At 32.1% G+C, this 17734-nt stretch overlaps 2 protein-coding genes and 1 long non-coding RNA gene across 4 annotated transcripts; 2 read left to right on the forward strand and 1 right to left on the reverse strand.

The window, feature by feature from the left end:
• The first annotated feature begins 49 nt into the window (after window positions 1–49).
• Window positions 50–3246, forward strand: LOC115963912 (peptidyl-prolyl cis-trans isomerase FKBP17-2, chloroplastic-like). Its single transcript, XM_031083151.1, has 3 exons — window positions 50–547; window positions 2638–2682; window positions 2779–3246. Exons 1-3 carry the CDS (start codon window positions 162–164, stop codon window positions 3131–3133), a joined length of 786 nt encoding a protein of 261 aa, XP_030939011.1. The 5' UTR covers window positions 50–161; the 3' UTR covers window positions 3134–3246.
• Window positions 3247–4787: 1541 nt separating this feature from the next.
• On the reverse strand, window positions 4788–5541 carry LOC115963137. Its single transcript, XR_004085717.1, has 2 exons — window positions 5444–5541; window positions 4788–4945 (listed from the first exon to the last, which is right to left on the reverse strand). It is a non-coding gene; the product is annotated as an uncharacterized LOC115963137 (long non-coding RNA).
• Window positions 5542–9952: 4411 nt separating this feature from the next.
• LOC115964143 lies at window positions 9953–14954 on the forward strand. 2 transcript variants are annotated; one of them, XM_031083482.1, is made up of 10 exons: window positions 9953–10040; window positions 10128–10197; window positions 10332–10399; window positions 11181–11242; window positions 11837–11918; window positions 12046–12279; window positions 12989–13117; window positions 13204–13265; window positions 13352–13468; window positions 14691–14954. In XM_031083482.1, the coding sequence occupies exons 1-10, from the start codon at window positions 9990–9992 to the stop codon at window positions 14737–14739; spliced, it is 924 nt and encodes a 307-aa protein (XP_030939342.1). In that variant the 5' UTR covers window positions 9953–9989; the 3' UTR covers window positions 14740–14954. The 2 variants fall into 2 exon arrangements, with proteins under 2 accessions (XP_030939342.1, XP_030939343.1); XM_031083483.1 differs by having other exon boundaries at window positions 14697–14954.
• Window positions 14955–17734: the final 2780 nt, after the last annotated feature.

Here is a 17734-nt window from a genome sequence, read left to right on the forward strand (position 1 = left end):
TAAAATCTATCGCATATATATGTGGATAAGGTAGAGTCCAAATCACAAAAAAAGAAAAGGGTAGGGACCAAAGCCCTACTAATTACAGTGAACATTGAATCAGCATTCTTCTTTCTCATATCTCTACCTTATCCAAGCTTCTTTAATCTTCCATCCTGAAAATGGCTTCCATCTTTGGCTCACCACCATTTATGTCCCACCCACTTACAAAAACTCAGTTTTCTTCATCATCATCACAAACACCTCCACCTACTCCTCCATCTCCATCAACTCCACCTTCACAACCTCAATCTCCAGCACCATCTCAACAGCTAAGTACATCTTCATCCAACCAACAAGCACCAGTCTCAGTTAACGTCCAACAAGAATTCAAGCTTACAAAGCCTAAGCCTGCCACTGCTGATAGCACAGACTGGATAGCTTCCACATTGACCAGGCGGTTTGGCCTTGGTGCAGGCCTTGCATGGGCTGCCTTTCTAGCTGTCGGTGTAATCTCTGAACAGATTAAGACCCGAATTGAAGTCTCTCAACAAGAAGCAAATACTAGGTTTGTCAACTAACTAACTTCACTATCCGCCACCATTCAGTTTTCATATATATATATATATATATATATAATGTAAAAAAGTTGTTTAATCTAATAATATCTTCCAGTTTGTTGTAAAAAAAAAAAAAAAAAAAATTCCAGAATCATCTTTAGACGTGGCATCCTTATCCACAACAGTAGCATCCCTGCTCCCTCCTCAGAAACTTATCCAAGGACAGATCACTCCTCCATCCAAAATGGACACTTGTTCATTAGCTCTGAAACCTATCCTGGCATGCACAATTATGGTGATAGCAGAACTCAATCAGGCCCCTACCATCCTGCCACTTGTAGACCAGACATTTCGGCCCCTACTATCTACTGAGACAAATATAGTACATTATCTCTAAGCTTTGTATTCTATAAATAGCACATTTGTAATTCTGTAAAGGCAAGAGTGAAAAAAGAAAGAAATCCCCTAGAAGCCTTGTATGATCACCAGTCCTTGTAAGTCTTTGTAAGATGTTCTCCAGAGTCTCCAATGTCTAATGTAAAAAAGTTGTTTAATCTAATAATATCTTCCAGTTTGTTGTATCTTGTGTTGTGCTCTATCCCATATTTTCATGTTCTTTTTTACATCTCCATAGTAGTTTATATCATTACTCAACTTCCATAATTTTCCTAATCTTCTTACACCCTCTCCTCTCTTCTAGAGTAGTAGTAGTAGCAGTTGTTTAATCTAATAATATCTTCCAGTTTGTTGTATCTTGTGTTGTGCTCTATCCCATATTTTCATGTTCTTTTTTACATCTCCATAGTAGTTTATATCATTACTCAACTTCCATAATTTTCCTAATCTTCTTACACCCTCTCCTCTCTTCTAGAGTAGTAGTAGTAACTAACTAACTTCACTATCCGCCACCATTCAGTTTTCATATATATATATATATATATATATTAAATAAAAGTCGAAGGGTGATTCAGTTTTTGGAAAAAGTTCAAGGTGCATGAAACCCTTTGATGGAGAAGATACTTGGAGTGATTTGCAAACCTCTATTTAAAGATATTTTGTTACAAAAAAGATTAATTAAGGATAAGTTAAAGAAATTAGCTATTATGTTATGTGTAACGAATAACGATAAATAAGAAGAGCTTAGTAGGAAGTAGGAAGACATTTAGTACTATCCATTCAAATCTTACTCCAGAAGTAGAGTGTCTAAACGAGACTTCTCCTCAAGAATTATGGAAGAAATCAAATGAGATTTATATGTCGAAATTAGTTGTATTTAAAGAGAGAGTTGTGTCAACTACACATGGAGATAGAAAGCAGGGATCATCTCAAAACTTTTAATAGATTGGTATTTAGGATCAAGCCTTGTTGCTTTTAATTCTTCATATGATATCTTGATGGCTACACTAGGGTTGGTTGACAAAGGAGACACTCAAGTTAAAATGGTTATAACAGTTTTCTTGGAGACTAAAAGTTTAAGAAGCTAACGAATAATTCAGAAATTGGGCATTTTTGGTAAAGTTCGAATCAAGTCGTGCATGGTAGGAGTGTATGGCCTGGGGGAATTTTGATAGGATAAGTTAAGATAAAGATGAGGAGTAGGACTTACACTATTGTCATGAGATTGGACATGACATTAAGACTAGGGAAGATTTTTTTTTTTTTTTTAAGGCTGGTTGAATTCTTTGGGCTATCAATAGTGTTAGGTTAAATTTGCTCTACTAGTATATAGTTTTGTATTGTGAAAATTAATTTAATTTGCTCCATCTTTGCTTCTGGTCATTTCTGCTTGCTTTTGTCCAAACTCAACCTTGTCTTAAATTTGCCACCTTGTGTTCGAGGAGAGATATTAGACATAATAGAACTCTTTGGGTCCAAACATGTAAAGCTCAAACGTGTACTTATAGGTCAAGCAACCTAGGCTTCCTAGGATTAGAATAGGGTTAGGCTAGGTTCAATATGCTTTAATTATTGTATAGTTTTGTATTGGAAGAATCAATTCAATTTGTTGATTTCTCACATATTGGTTTGATCTTTATATGTAAATTTAGCCATATGGTCTTTTAAACTGCAACCAGTAACCATGATTTATCTTCTACAGAAATGTTGAAAAGGAAGAGGAGGTGGTCTTGCCAAATGGCATAAGGTAAAAGTTCTCATTGTCCATAACTTGACAGTATTGGCCTTAGAACTTTGAAGTGCATAACTGTCCTAACATGTACAATTTCCCCTCCCCCCCCAGGTATTATGAGTTGAGAGTTGGCGGCGGAGCTTCTCCAAGGCCAGGGGACCTGGTTGTAATCGATCTCAAGGGAAAAATAGAAGGCAATGGGGAAGTGTTTGTGGATACATTTGGTGGTGAGAAGAAGCCATTGGCTCTGGTAATGGGGTCTAGGCCATATAGTAGGGGAATGTGTGAAGGGATAGAATATGTATTGAGGTCTATGAAGGCTGGGGGTAAAAGAAGAGTGATAATTCCTCCTACTTTGGGGTTTGGGGAGAAGGGAACAGATTTAGGTCCTGGTGTGCAAATTCCCCCCTTTGCAACTCTTGAGTATATTGTTGAGGTTGAAAAAGTGTCCATTGCACCCGCTTGAGTTTGAATGTATATGGGTAGATTCTGACCTCAGTAAAATATGACATTTCTTATTGGTTTACTATTTTTTTGCTTCGTAAGTTTTTAAACTAATGAAAAAGGAGAATATTGTTACTTTGGCCCAAAGCATATTGAGTTAGCAGTGGAACATTTGTTTTTATCCACTAGTTTTTCGCCTTTTCCTTTAATAGCCCCAGTTGTAGTCTAGCATTTGCATTTCCCAAGTTTTATAATGGTTGGGCTGATTGGAATATTTGACTAAATTACAAATTTTGGTGTTTAAGCATAGTCCAATGATAATGATATCTTGTTTGGTGTCTCATATATGTGGTTTAAATCACACATTCCTCCGTTTCTCAAAAAAAAAAAAAAAAAAAAAAAAAAAAATCCGAACAACAAACAAATTACATTCTCTTTATATGATTGCTGCTAAGATAAGATTCAATTTCAAAATCCTTATTTGATGACACAAGCAAATTAAGGCACATAGTTTATTTGTTTATTATGGTCACAATTCGTAATTGCTAATAGCCAAATGGTCAAATGACATTGCTTTGATCCCTTTGTCTTAAACTTAACACAAAAAAGAAGTTATATAGTAATTCCTTTGGTTCATTAAATTGGTTTTAAAGTAAACACTATTCATTCAAATTAAATTAGATATTTCCCAAAAAAAAAAAAAAAAACTCGTTTTAAACTAGTTACTTAAATTACATTCCTCCAAACATATATATACCTTTTTATTTATATATTCACTCAAAATTATTTTAAAATTTTCTTATTCTATCTTACAAAAATTAATTTTTTTTTTTACCTCCTACATATTTTTCTATGTTTTTGTATTTACCAACTTATGTAATAAATAACTTTGGAATCTTCAAAATATTAGCTTATATCATTATTTATTTGTTTATTTTGATAGTTAGCATTAGTTTTTAGACCCTTGAAAACACATTGTTTAACCTAATTTTACTGCCACTACAACAAAATGTATTTTTAGTGACAAAAAAATTCGTCACTAAAAGTCCAGTTTTTCGTCACTAAGAACCTTTAGTGACGAAATTGGACTTTTAGTGACGAAACTCATTTCGTCACTGTAGCCCCGTCACTAAAAGTCCTGGTGACGAAAAATTTCGTCACTAAAAGTCCGACTTGATTTAAAAAAAAAAAAAACTTTTAGTGACGAAAACGTTTCGTCACAAAATGTTTTCCTCACTAAAAACACTATTCAGTGACGAAAATATTTCGTCACTAAAAACACTTTAGTTTACTAAATCATATTTAGTGACGAATAATTTCGTCACTAAAACTATGTTCGGGTACATATAGTGACGAAAAAATTCGTCACTAAAACTATTTTTAATAAAATCCAGGCACATATAGTGATGAAAATTTTCATCACTAAAACCATTTCTTACAAAATTTTGCTATATTTAGTGACGAAATTTTCATCACTAAAACAATTTTTTGTTGCTATATTTGTGACGAAAAAATTCGTCACTAAAACTTATTTTCTGTTTTTTTTTTTTTTTTTTCATGACTTTGATATTAACTTGTAACCTTTCATTACATTATTAAAACCTCACATTTGAATAACACATTTATTTCAACGACACATTTATAAAAAAAGATCCATATATTCCACAAGTAAAAAATAAAACAAGAATCCAATTCAAACTCATTCCATATAATAATTGTTTGCAATACATACAATAACTCTACCTAAACCCTATTTTAGAACTAACGGAAGATGTCCTCATATGTCTTCAAGTAATGCCAAAAGTAAATCCCCTAAACGCCACCAATAAGAAATCTGTACAAATATAAAAACAATACTTCGTTAAAATCGTAAAGTAAAAACATTAACTATGTTATAAGAAACATTTCTAACAATGCATTAAGAGTAACCACACCAATAAATTAAAATCATAACTCCTAATGTATAAGTTGTAGAAAGCAAATAAAGTACCAATCAAAAAATGTTTTAACTTGAAGATAAACCACCCCCATAAGTAAGGGCATCATCATAACCCTTGCTCTTCAAAAAGCTAAGAATATTCTTTTGGACCTCATTTTGCTTAGTTCGTGCCTCTTGGTCCTTAGCTCGCTCCTCTTGATCTTTAGCTCTTGCCTCTTTGAGCTCAATTATCTCATTTTCTAACCGTTGGATTAGAGGAAGCGATGGTTACTAGAGAAGAGGAAGGTCTCATGCCAAGTCCTTTTACACAACACAACAACCCACCACAAAACAAATTTCCAATATCACAAGTATATATAGAGTTTTATAAGTTTTTAACTAGAATATACTTACTTTGCTCAAGCTAAGTTTACAACTTTCAGAAAAAATCCAAAGTTAACTTGTGTTCTTCATCTTATTCCTCACAATTTCTTCAGCCACCAAAGAGAAAGAGAGCTGGAGATAAAAGAAAGATAACTTTTAGTGAATCAAATTTAAAATGCATATTCTTTATTCTTTTTCCTGTTTCTAAACAGTGCTATAGCTAGACCCAATCATTAGAGAAAATAAGCACCAATTACAAAAATTTCAACTTTGATATCTATCTATATATAGGCATTTAAAGGACAAGCAGTGAGCTCCACTCTAGATTCATGGCTCCTCGTATTTGGGAGAATTGCATTTCTGGCCCAGTGGCAGTGGAATAGTTGGCTTGCTGGCCCAGAATCCATGACTCGTATTGCAATTGTGCAACCAAAGGTTCTTGATTTTAACAAGGAGTAAAATATTCTTGATATCCTCAAAAAAAAGATTTTTGATTCTAACAAGGATTAAAATATTCTTTGGATACCTATCAAAAAAAAAAAAAATTCTTTCGAACTTCAATATATAAGAGAAATGTTAGAACATCCCCACATTCGGACTCTTACTAAAAAGATTTATTTATATATTTTGAAAACATAGGCTTTCAATGCTCCATAATTTAATAAGTTATATCACTAAAAAACTGAATATTATATATATATATATATATATATTAAAAGACATTAGTACTTTTTTTTTTATGATATGGAACCTCACCAAGACAGGGCCCTTTGAACCCACCATTGAGGAGTAAACAACGGATACACAACCCCACCGACCAAAATTAAGACAATAGTACTACAAATGAGTGTTTGCATAATTTTTTTTAAAAAAATATCAAGGGGAGCCACTACGTAAAATGTACACATACTTTATAATTTTTATTAATAAAATATGTCAGATATGTGCCTGGTTCCAAGCCCACAGCTAGAGGTTTTCCAGCATCCAAACAAGCCACTTTGGGTCCCACTTTGTGCTGGAATTAAACCCTATATGTTTAGACTCCAGCGCAGGGAGCAGAATCAATTTTATTTTAAGAATTTATTCCTTTTTCAGATCACATTTTTGAATTTTGAATTTCGTCATTAATGTTGTTGAAGATTTTATAGGATGTAATTGTGGCTTGATGTAATCTTTGGAGCCTAATTTATTATTTTTTAATTTTGAATTTGGTCTTTTATGTAGATATTAGGTTAAACATTCATCATATATATCATGCAGCGGAAAAGTAAATAACACAAGATATGATGACTCAGAAAAACTAATGAAATGAACTAATTTCAAGGTAAAAAACTTGGGGGGAACTATCCCAAGAAGAACAATCCACTATATTAAATAAAAGTTTACAGTAAAAAATATTTAATTCGTAGTAAACTTAACTATGATTATCAAACTTAGTTCTGAAACTCTCAAAATTCTTTGATGTGAATTTGCTCCAACATAAACCTCCAGTTCATGCTATAGATCTCCAACATAGACCTCCAGTCTATGACTCCGAGACCACCATTGAAGGTTTAGATCCAACACTTTTGATGACTAGTATGCAGCAACTTTCGATCTACCAATTCTAATAGTATGTAGATTGTTTTCTGGTAGTGACTTTGAAAGGAGAAGGCATAGAACCTTTTAGATCTCAAAAGAGCAACTCCAAAGTCTCTTCAAAACGTGCCTTAGGGTTTCCTTTAAATACTATGTGAATTAGATCTAAAACCCTAATCACTTACTGGGCTTAATAAACTGTTGGGCTGAAAACGTAATCTGCAGATGCAACTTTCGATCGGTCGAAAACTGCTAAAATTTTTTTTTTTTTTTTTGAGAAACGAAAACTGCTAAAATTAGATTCCTTAAAACAGTAGCTTTCTTGTTCTTGTACTTTGACTTGCAGCACCTTGAGTATTGTCTAATCATACTTATAGACTTTGTAATCTATATCTACACAAATTTATGCTCAAAATTTGTTAATTGTTCTAAACTTTTTGAATTTAACAGTTAGTTTTTCAAAATATACTTATCTAATAAACCTATATAAATAAATGCATTCGTACAAACATAAAACAGATCCCTTTTTTTTGTTTGTTTTTGAGAACCACATAAAATAGATACATAATACACACAACACACGTAGGTTAAAAATGACTACATAACCTATGAATGACAGCTAAATATAAACTAAAGAAAGTTTTAAAATGTGTTTAGACAAAGCAAACACATTAACCTAACCGGTTTCAACTCCCAATTCAAAATTGATTCTAATCTTTTTTTTATTCTTTTTTTTTTTTTTTTTTGAGAATCTAATCTTATTTTTATTCAGTTTGTATTAGAACAGAACCATTTATGTGGTTTGCTCCTTTAAATGAAATTCAAGAATATCTTAGAACACCACAGGATGGAAAGAGGAAAGATCATTAGCGGATTCCATCATATACTATGTGGTATTGGATTAAATTAGAAAATGGAATTAGATATGATAGCTCATAATTGGAAGATGAATTTTTCTTTTTCCTTTTTTGTATTTCACAACAAAGATAGAAGCTTGAAGTCTTCTCCAAAAACAATGAAGATATTATTATGAGCTATCTCCATTTGTGCAACTCATGATGCCATAGTGTTAAAGGATCCAAAATTCGACCACTCTTTTCTCTTTTCAAAAAGGAAAAGAGAAAGAACTCAACGAACAAAATTAAACATTATCAATTAGGGTCTTAGGCCTAGACCTGGGGCTGGCCCTAATTGATAATGTTTAATTTTGGTGAAACAATAAATTGTTGAGTATAACGAATAATCATTAACAATAAATTTTCCTGACCCTAATTGATAATGTTTAATTTTGATGAAACAATAAATTGTTGAGTATAGCGAATAATCATTAACAATAAATTTTCCTAACAAAAAAAGAATGAGAGGATCATTGTTTGGTTAGAAGAATATCTCTCTTTTCTTTTTTCCTATTGTACAATGTGTTTTGAATAAATAAAATTTGCTATCATTTTTGCTAAAAAAAAAAAAACAATAAATTTTACTCAACAATTTGTAAAAGAAATTCAATAATACCCAAATACAAAAACTTAATTATCAATTTTTCTTTTCAAAATACAACTGTTTTAAACAGAAAAATAATAATATGGAAATTTGAATAAAAAATACTTAATTGATACTGTATCAAATATTAAAAACCTCACTAAATCTTATCCCTTTAGACAAGTCAAAATATATTAAGTTGGTCTTGCTAAATTACAAGTTTTTTTTTTTTTTTTTTTTTTTTTTTTTTTTAATGTAGGAAAAATTAGTTCTAAAATCTCTTGGACAAAAAAAAACTTTATTAATCGACTTTTGAAACTTAATATAAGTAAAAAAAAAAAAATAGTCATAATTCCACCAAATGGAATATTGAAACCAACTTTTGAAACTTTAACATATATAAATACAAAAAAAAGTCATAGTTCCACCAAATGGAGTATATTGAATGTTACATGGGCTGACTATTATTTGATAGACATTCTTCTCAGGAAAAAAAAGAAAAAAAAGAAAAGGATATACATACGAGACACTTTGAATTTCATGGACTTAAGGATCGGAAAACGATGACCAAGAAATCATTATTGCTCTTAAAAGTATGAAAATGAATTAAATAGCAGTTGAATTGGGGCATATAGAAATATCTTTTTTTGCCAAATATGGACCAGTATAGAAATATCTCAGTATGAAAACTTGCAAGGTTGTAAATTGAACACAACAGTGCCACAAGACCAACGGTGCTGACTGCTGAGTCTGCTGAAATGAAATCCCAACCACAAGACCCGAATGGAGGAGTATTATTAAATTATTAATGCCTAACCTAACCAAACCAAACAAAACATAGAGATACTGATGAGGTATCCGCATTTAAAATTAGAGTAATGATAATCACACGTTCCTTAATTAGTTCTTATCATACACTTAAATAAACAGTGACACATGGACAAATATCGATCACTCACTCACCAAAAATATGATTTTATAATTTTAACTAAAACATGATTTCAAAAAGACAGTGTATAAAGAAATGAGTAATGCTATAACCACAAACTATTTTACAAATGTAGCTAACTTCTTATTTGTTTTCATCTAGGCTCACTATTAATATCACTTTTTTCATTTACCAATAATCATTCATCACATCAGTAGTTTGTAAAATTTTTTATGAAATAGATTATATGTCTAGCATTATTCCAAAGACAGTAGGTGATAAAATTTTAAAAAAATAAAATAAAAGTTAATGAATATCTTAAAAGTATTAATTTAAGAAATATATTTATAAATTTTTTGTTAAAATATAAAAAAAAAACAACTTATTTTTTAACAGCTATTTATATTCCTATAAAAATAGTATAAATTTTTTTCTTATATTTTATTAACAAATGCCATTCTAAAAAAACAAAAAAGTTTTAGTAGCACGTTAATAAAAAAAAAAAAATATATATATATATATATATATATAATATAAAGAAGTACCATTATTATTCTATTTGGTCATTGGCACTGTTAGATCTTCATACTCATGGGAACCGTTATCGACTCCCATTTCTTGGGCTTAACTGCCATTGTCACTGTAATACTCTCTCTCTCTCCTTGTGAGTTTTTCTTTATTGATGTATGTATAAGCCTTTCAAAATAAATTGGATATTGGTATTTGCAGGTGGGGTATCAGTTGTTGTTCTTTATAGTCACTGCTCTTCTCAAATTCGATAAAGTCACTGACTTCGCTGGTGGGTTTTCTTTCTTTAATCCGTTTGTTGCTTAAAACGCTAATATGAAATTGGAAATTTTATTGCTTGTTGAGTTGCAAAGCTGTTTTGCACGTTAACTCTGGTTTTCTTGTTTTTGTTGTTTGAATTTGCAGGAAGCACAAATTTTGTTATCATTGCCATATTGACTCTGGTTCTGAAAGGCTCATGGCATTTCAGACAGGTATAAATAATCATGTTTGTCTTGTTGTGCTTGTGCTTGTGCACTCTCTATTATCAGGGTTTGTTTGTGGAAAATTCTCAAAATATGATCTTCTATTTTTCTTTGATTGGGCTGGACGTGTTAACACCCTCTGCTTCACACTTTTGCAGAGACTCTTACTCTTTGAAAAATAACCCAACTTTATTATACTAAGTGGGTATTGCTTTACGCTTATGATGGAATCCAAGTTTCTATTTTTGTTAGAATTATATTTAAATGATTAAATTCACACTTTCCTAGTGGTTTAAGCTTTTGGGACAAATGATAGTTTACCATGGTATCAGAGCATGCGATCCTAAGTTTGAACCTTTTCTCTGCTCTACCATCTATTTTAAAATTTTCCCACGTGTTGGACCCTACTTATTAAGTGAGGATGCTTAAACTGTTGAAACAATTGGTAATTTTTTCAATTTTTCTAAAAAAAATTATATTTTTTGTTGGATAAATGATTTTTGTGGTTGTGTTCTGATTATTAATAAAAAGAAGGAATTTGTGTCTCTCAAGTGCAATATATTCCTCATGGTTGGAATTTCATGTTTGAGTGAAAGTGATTAAGCCTGACATTTCTGAGTGATTAATATAACATTGTTGGGTCCAAATCTATACGCTTAAGTTTTTGATTAAGGCAGTATCCCAACTTGTCATATCAAGGCCTCACATAAAGTGTCCATCAATTGTGGCTGGCCAATGTGTTGTTCAACATGGTCTCATTATATATATAATTTTGCTGCTGTGATTTCAGATAGTCTTGACTTTGCTTGTAGTAATATGGGGTCTCCGCCTGGGACTGTTTCTATTAATGAGGTATGATTTATTTGATTCTAACATGAAATGATGAAGTTTATTAGTTAGCAAGGCTAGTCTATGTACATTTTATTAGACAGCTTATTAAATTTGTGACTTGATTTTAGTTCTTGAAAATCAACTTGACAAAACCTCATATTTTGAACTACCTGGAGTTGTGGATAGATGAAATCTCTGGCATTCACCTCTACCTTGAGGCATGTCCTTTGTTATGTTGTAGGCATCATTTTTGTTTTAGTTATTGTTTTTGATGCTTGGCCCCTGCTTAGTTTCAACCATAGTGGTGGATGTGGACTCTATCAGTTCTTCTACTCAAATTTTACTTTTAGATTTAATAAAAGTTTTGTTTTCTTTTTACACAATTTACTGAATGCTGCTATCTTCTCTTGTATCATTCCATTTGCTTTGGTTTTGGTGTTCTAAAATTAGTTTATATACTTGTCCAAATCCTTAACTTGAATACTGACTTACAAATAATTTTTATCCCTAGGGCCAGGCCAAACTTAACAATGTTGTTGCTGTTTAGTGCAGTATCACCAATCACCTAGACATCAACTTAATATTTAATTTTTATTTTCTGGGTACTATGATCAGGATCTTGCAGTGGGGGGAGGATAGGCGTTTTGATGAAATGCGTGCTAGTTTGGGAAAACTGGCAGTTTTCTGGATATTTCAGGTTTTTTAGGATTTCTCTATATCTATTTTGGATTAGCTATGACTGTATACTGGAATTCTAGTTGCCAGTTGGAGTGTCTATATATAGTTTTTGACATTCGATATGTGATTTACCCCCTTCACTGCAGGCTGTCTGGGTGTGGACAGTTAGTTTGCCTGTTACAGTGGTTAATTCAAGCAACAGAAATCCATCTCTCCAGGCTGAGGACATAATTGGCTGGATTATTTGGTCAGTGGGTTTTCTAGTTGAAGCAACAGCTGATCAGCAAAAACTAACATTCAAAAACTCTCCAGAAAATAGAGGGAAATGGTGCAATGTTGGACTATGGCAATACTCTCGTCATCCAAACTATTTTGGTGAGGTTAGTGCTGCCATTTCGTTTAGATGCACATATAATTAGAGCTGGTGCTGAATGCTTCTGTTCATGATGCTGCTTTAGAAATGTAAAACGCTGTTAACAAAAGAAACCTTAAAGTAATGATATACATACATACATACATACATACATACATATATATATATATATATATTTCTCTGTTTTAATCCATATCATTTGTAATTGATGATATCTTTCTCATGGTTACTGGTTGCATGCAAGGTGCAGATTTTTTGTGTGCTATCTATCTTATACTTTACTGCTATAACTATAAACTCCTAAATATGAAACTATATCAATGACTCATAATTTGTAACATCTAGACTTCTTTCAACTGAATAATGGACAGTATGCACATTTAGGCTGTTGAATTTTAGGTTAAATGACATCCTAAATATGAGTCTCCACTGCTGTGGCACTACTGTATTGATTCTTCAATATATCTGGGTAAAGAAAATAGATAGTTTAATTATGAAAAATTTGATAGCTTTTTTTGAGGAAGTGACTAAAATTAGCCTTCAGTTCTGGGAATCTGGTAACATATGCTTGCCTCATACATCTCACATGCTCAGAAGCCATACCTCATGAACATGACAATTATATGAATACATCATATGTTCAACAACATTGTTACATTATTTACCTTGATTATAATTCTGTAAAATAATGAAACCTTGATGAATGTTGAGCTCAGATTTTCCTCTGGTGGGGAATTTTTGTGGCTTCCACACCTGTACTTGAAGGTGCTGAGTGGCTTGTAATCCTTGGGCCAATCTTCCTCACATTGTTGCTTCTTTTCATCAGTGGCATACCATTGCTTGAGGTTTGCTTCTCCCGGCTTTGGATTTAATTACTATATCCACTGCATTCTGAATCTGCTTATGATAAATACTGCATAATTGTTACCAGGAATCGGCAGATAAGAAGTTTGGGAATGTGACTGGATATAGGCTTTATAAAAGAAAAACTAGGTTATGTTCTTCCTTTCTTCTTTTACCAAATCTTTTAAGTGTATTTAGGAGGAGAAAGTAACTAAGCCTAACATAGTATGTTGCAGCCCTCTAATTCCGCTGCCACCAGCAGTATATGGGAATTTGCCCTCATGGTTCAAAACAACTTTCCTTTTTGAATTCCCTTTCTACAGTCGTAGTCTTCCACAGGAAGGGTCAAACTGGTGAGGCTTAAACTTTCTGCAAATGCTTTTATCTTGACAAGAGACTCATGCCACACTTGCAATCTTCATCTAACTTGGGTTATTGTGTGAAGTTATTTGTTGCGTGTTCTGAATATGGAATATTTTACTGATGCTTGAAGCTACATATGTCTATTCTATTGGGCAAACAGAATTTCACTTGGGATTGTATTCTGAACCTTGGGAGTCAAAGGACTCTGTAGTGATATATTATCATATATACCAGCATTACTTACTGTTGTAGTCTTTTTCCATCTTCTTACTCTCTGTGTCTGAAGGGTTAGTGTCTAGATGGTTCATATTTGGACCTTAGATTTCCTTCTCCACCCCCCCTCTCTCCCAATAGGGCCTGATCCTGTGTGCTAAGGTTGAGCCCATTAGTGTTTATCTAATTAAAGTATAATTAGTTATTAAAAAAAAGGCCAAGATAAATAATAAAACCTTTTGATTTATAGATAGGTGTTGAGTTGGAAGGAGAAATGAGAAACCAAAAAACTAAATAAAGTAAACCGAGCCAGAACCATGTTGCAAGTATTGAGAATGTCCAGTTCTCTCCAAACTTCATTACATTTAAGGTTACATAGAAGATGCTGCAAGTTCCTTCCTGATCTTTCCCTTGTCATCTGTTTGCTCTGTTTCCTACCTTCTTCCTCTTCCCTAGCTGACCATAATTAAGAGTACCGGACTTCTTTTTACATCTAACTGTAATGTATGAATATGAAAGAAATCAGAAATTGACTGCTGTTTTCTGTTATTTACTATTACAATAGTAATGTCCTCGTCAACTTGGGTTCCACATGGAAAACACACACACACACACAGATAACTTTTAGGTTATATATGCTTCATACCTTGTGTACAAGAAATCGAATGGACATATGTAGCATCAGAGCGGATGGAATGGAATAATGAGATAGTCAACAAGATGGTAATATCATAATATGGTTTAAGGTTTTGTTTGGATTGAAGTGCATAATTTTTCTTTGTTTGCCTGACTTTGTCATTAATCCCATGCTTTGTTATTTTTTCAAGCAATTTACTGAGTGTGAAAGGTAGTGGACTTCAAAAAATAAGAAGTCCATAATTTATGATATTATTATATGGCTTAAGGTTTTAATTGGCAGTGCATTACTTTTCTGTATTTGTAAACTTTTGAAGTGTTAATAATACCATTTTTCTGGTTGTTCGTTACCATCTGTGCAAGGTATAGAACAAGCAGGAGAGAAAGTAGCGATGGAATGAAGATGCACTAGTTCTTCATGACTCTTTGATTTGCAATGTTTTATTTCTCTATCCTCCTATGGATGTATGGTTCATCACTTTTCTTCTCCATGACTACTATTATGATAAATGAAATTCTGATTTGTTAATGTTCAAGCATGTCCTGTTATCCCCAACAATGTTCAATTAAAAAAATGTATATATGAATGGTTGCTATGTGCGAGAATTTGACAATTTCATTGGTACCTTCATTTTTCTCTTTCATCTGTTATTAGTATCACAATGCATGCAGTTTATCATGCTCATGGGCATGAGCATGAACTCTGCAGCTCGTATGGAGTGAATGCCCCCAGATTACCTGTCAAATTTGAGCAGGTGGGGTCAGTTACCCCTAAGTTTTACTAGCTAGAAGCGAGTCTAAAGGGTTCTCCTTTAAAATTGTTTCCTACGTTTTAAAAAAAATTGCATTTAGTAAGTACATCATATGCGATGAACAAGGAGAAATGAATTTTTTGTTTAACAATACATGATGCAGCATAAAGTCAAAATATAAGTTGAATATTGACACCAAACTCACAAACCCGAGGCTTCCAATGTTGTGGATTGAAAGCAGCAAAACAAATGAACCCCACCTCTCTCTCTCTCCGCGGCTTCAACCTCAAGTGGATGTTGGGATCAAACAAGAAACCAATGCTAACAAGAACCTAAAGAAATGTCTGGATTAGGATCTATTAATTATCCTCTTTTTTTATTATTTTATTTATATTATTTTTTATGTTGTTCTTCCCCCTCCCTTTGCTATATTGATTTTTTATTTTTGTGGTTGATTTTTGATTTTGTGTCAGTGGGAGGGTGTGTATCAGAGGAAGAAAGAAGATGAAAAGGGAGAGAATGCATTGGTTTTGCAGATGGAGAAAAGAGAGAAAAAAAAAAAAAGGAGTGAAATTAGAAATTATTAAAATATTAGTATGCAAATGCTACAATAACCGTGTATATATGCACGGTTACTGTAGCAGTTTTGCATTTTTGTACAATTTTACACTCATTGATGTGAGTTTTTTTTTTTTTTGGGTTAAAATGTGTAAAATTGATTACTTTTTGTATTTTGCAAGATTTTCCATGGACTGATGCAGATGCTCTTAAGGAGTAAATAAGAAATTAACTTTAAAAGTGTCTGCTTGAACATTACTTAATGAAGAAGTTTAATACCGCACTCGCTATTCACAATGAAAGAATAACTTTCCTTAGTTATAAAGTTCCCAAGGAGCACTATAGGGATGACCCATCCAAAGTGAGCTTGGCCCATCACATATGAGTGTTGCCCCGCTTTGCATTGGCTTGGATTGTGCATGGGCCAAGCTTGCTTATATATATTTTTGGACAAATTTTATTTAAAAATTAAATTTTGTTGCCAAACGTTTCAAGCTAATTGTCGTTAATTTTTTTTGCATTTGTTCATCTTCATCTCTACACCATTAACACGTGCTTTTTGCCTCATTAATCATTGTTTCTTTTTTTTTAATTGGGTCTATATATATTCGTCATATTCACTCTTTTACTGTTTTGCATCATTCTCCCTTACATAATTTGTTAGAATTTTAAAATTAACAATTTTTGGTTTACTGGATACACTGATTGTCATGATTCTTCTGTGTGTAGTAGATCATTGTATCTTAAAAGAGAGATGTCCAGGAAGTTTGTAAGTACCATTATGAGGGAAAAATTCTTTCTTAAAGACATAGTATCAAACATAAGTCTTGATAAATTGTTGTATATTTTTTTAATTCATTCCATTTGTAAGTCGTTACTTTCTAATTTTGTTTTTGATTTACATAATGATAAAAATTTCTAGTATAGTCTAAACTTGTGGCATGAATTCTCTTGTTCTAATCAAGAGTCTTGTAACTTAATGATATTAACTGGTCTCCTTTATAAGGAGAACAATGGTTTGAATCCCCCCTTACTACTTATTATAACAATTAAATTATTAAAAAAATCCTCTTGTTTTAATAATCTTTTTATCTTTGTTTTGCCAAATTCAGATTCTAAGTTTTTGTTATGGTAATTGACTCTTGATCTTTTCCTTTGCATAGATGATCTTAGTGATTGCATTCTATTAGAGGAAATATTTTCCCTTCATTTCTATTTCTATCATTCAAAGATTAGGCCTTGATAATGACAAGTGTTCTCTTTCCAAGTGATGTGTTCCGGATTTAAGTTGTAAATCAATTTCTTCAAAAATTAAGGGTATTGGTCACCGATTTTTAAAACATTTTTCCCACTTTATAAACAAAAGTGGTGGGTCTCACACAAATAGTTTATGTTTGGAAATTGTTTTTGGAAAATTGTTTTTTTATAGAACTGTTCTAAATTTTATTGTGCAAAACAGTTTTTGGAAAACTCAGTTGTTATTCTCAAAATCACTAGACACATAATTTTTTTTCCATCTTGGTTAATTTCTCTATCTCTCTCTCTGTCAGATCTAGTTTTTTTTTTTTGGGTTAATTTGTAATTAATTGTGGTCGATTTTTGTTAATTTTAATTGTTAGTGTGCAATTAGTGGTTGGGTGCCGTGGAGGAGGGTTTGGCTGGTTGTGAGGCCTAGGTTGTGTTAATAGTTATTTTATTTTTTAAAGAGAAGGATTGAGTAAAAAAAATTGAAATAGAGAACAAGTGCCAAACATATTCTTCATTTTTTGGGATGAACACTATAAAACTTGTTTTGGTAAAAAATTCTCGAAAAAAAAAAAAAACCATTTTAAAAACACAAAACTCAAAATAACAAACCAAATAGGCTCTAATATTGCCCATCAACCACCTCTTTTAAACTTCGCAGAAGTGAAAAACTTGTACATTGGCTACAAATATGTATTTATTTATTTATTTTAATTTTATGTTCTTTTTAATCTAATTCCATCATTCCCTAAGACAATATTGCAAATATTTAATCACAATAATCCGTAATGCCAACAATAATAATATAATATGCGTACGCTTGGAATTTTTGGCACCCGTTTTTTCTTTCCA

The sequence above is a fragment of the Quercus lobata genome, chromosome 10 (assembly GCF_001633185.2).
Source record: "Quercus lobata isolate SW786 chromosome 10, ValleyOak3.0 Primary Assembly, whole genome shotgun sequence".
NCBI lineage: Eukaryota > Viridiplantae > Streptophyta > Magnoliopsida > Fagales > Fagaceae > Quercus > Quercus lobata.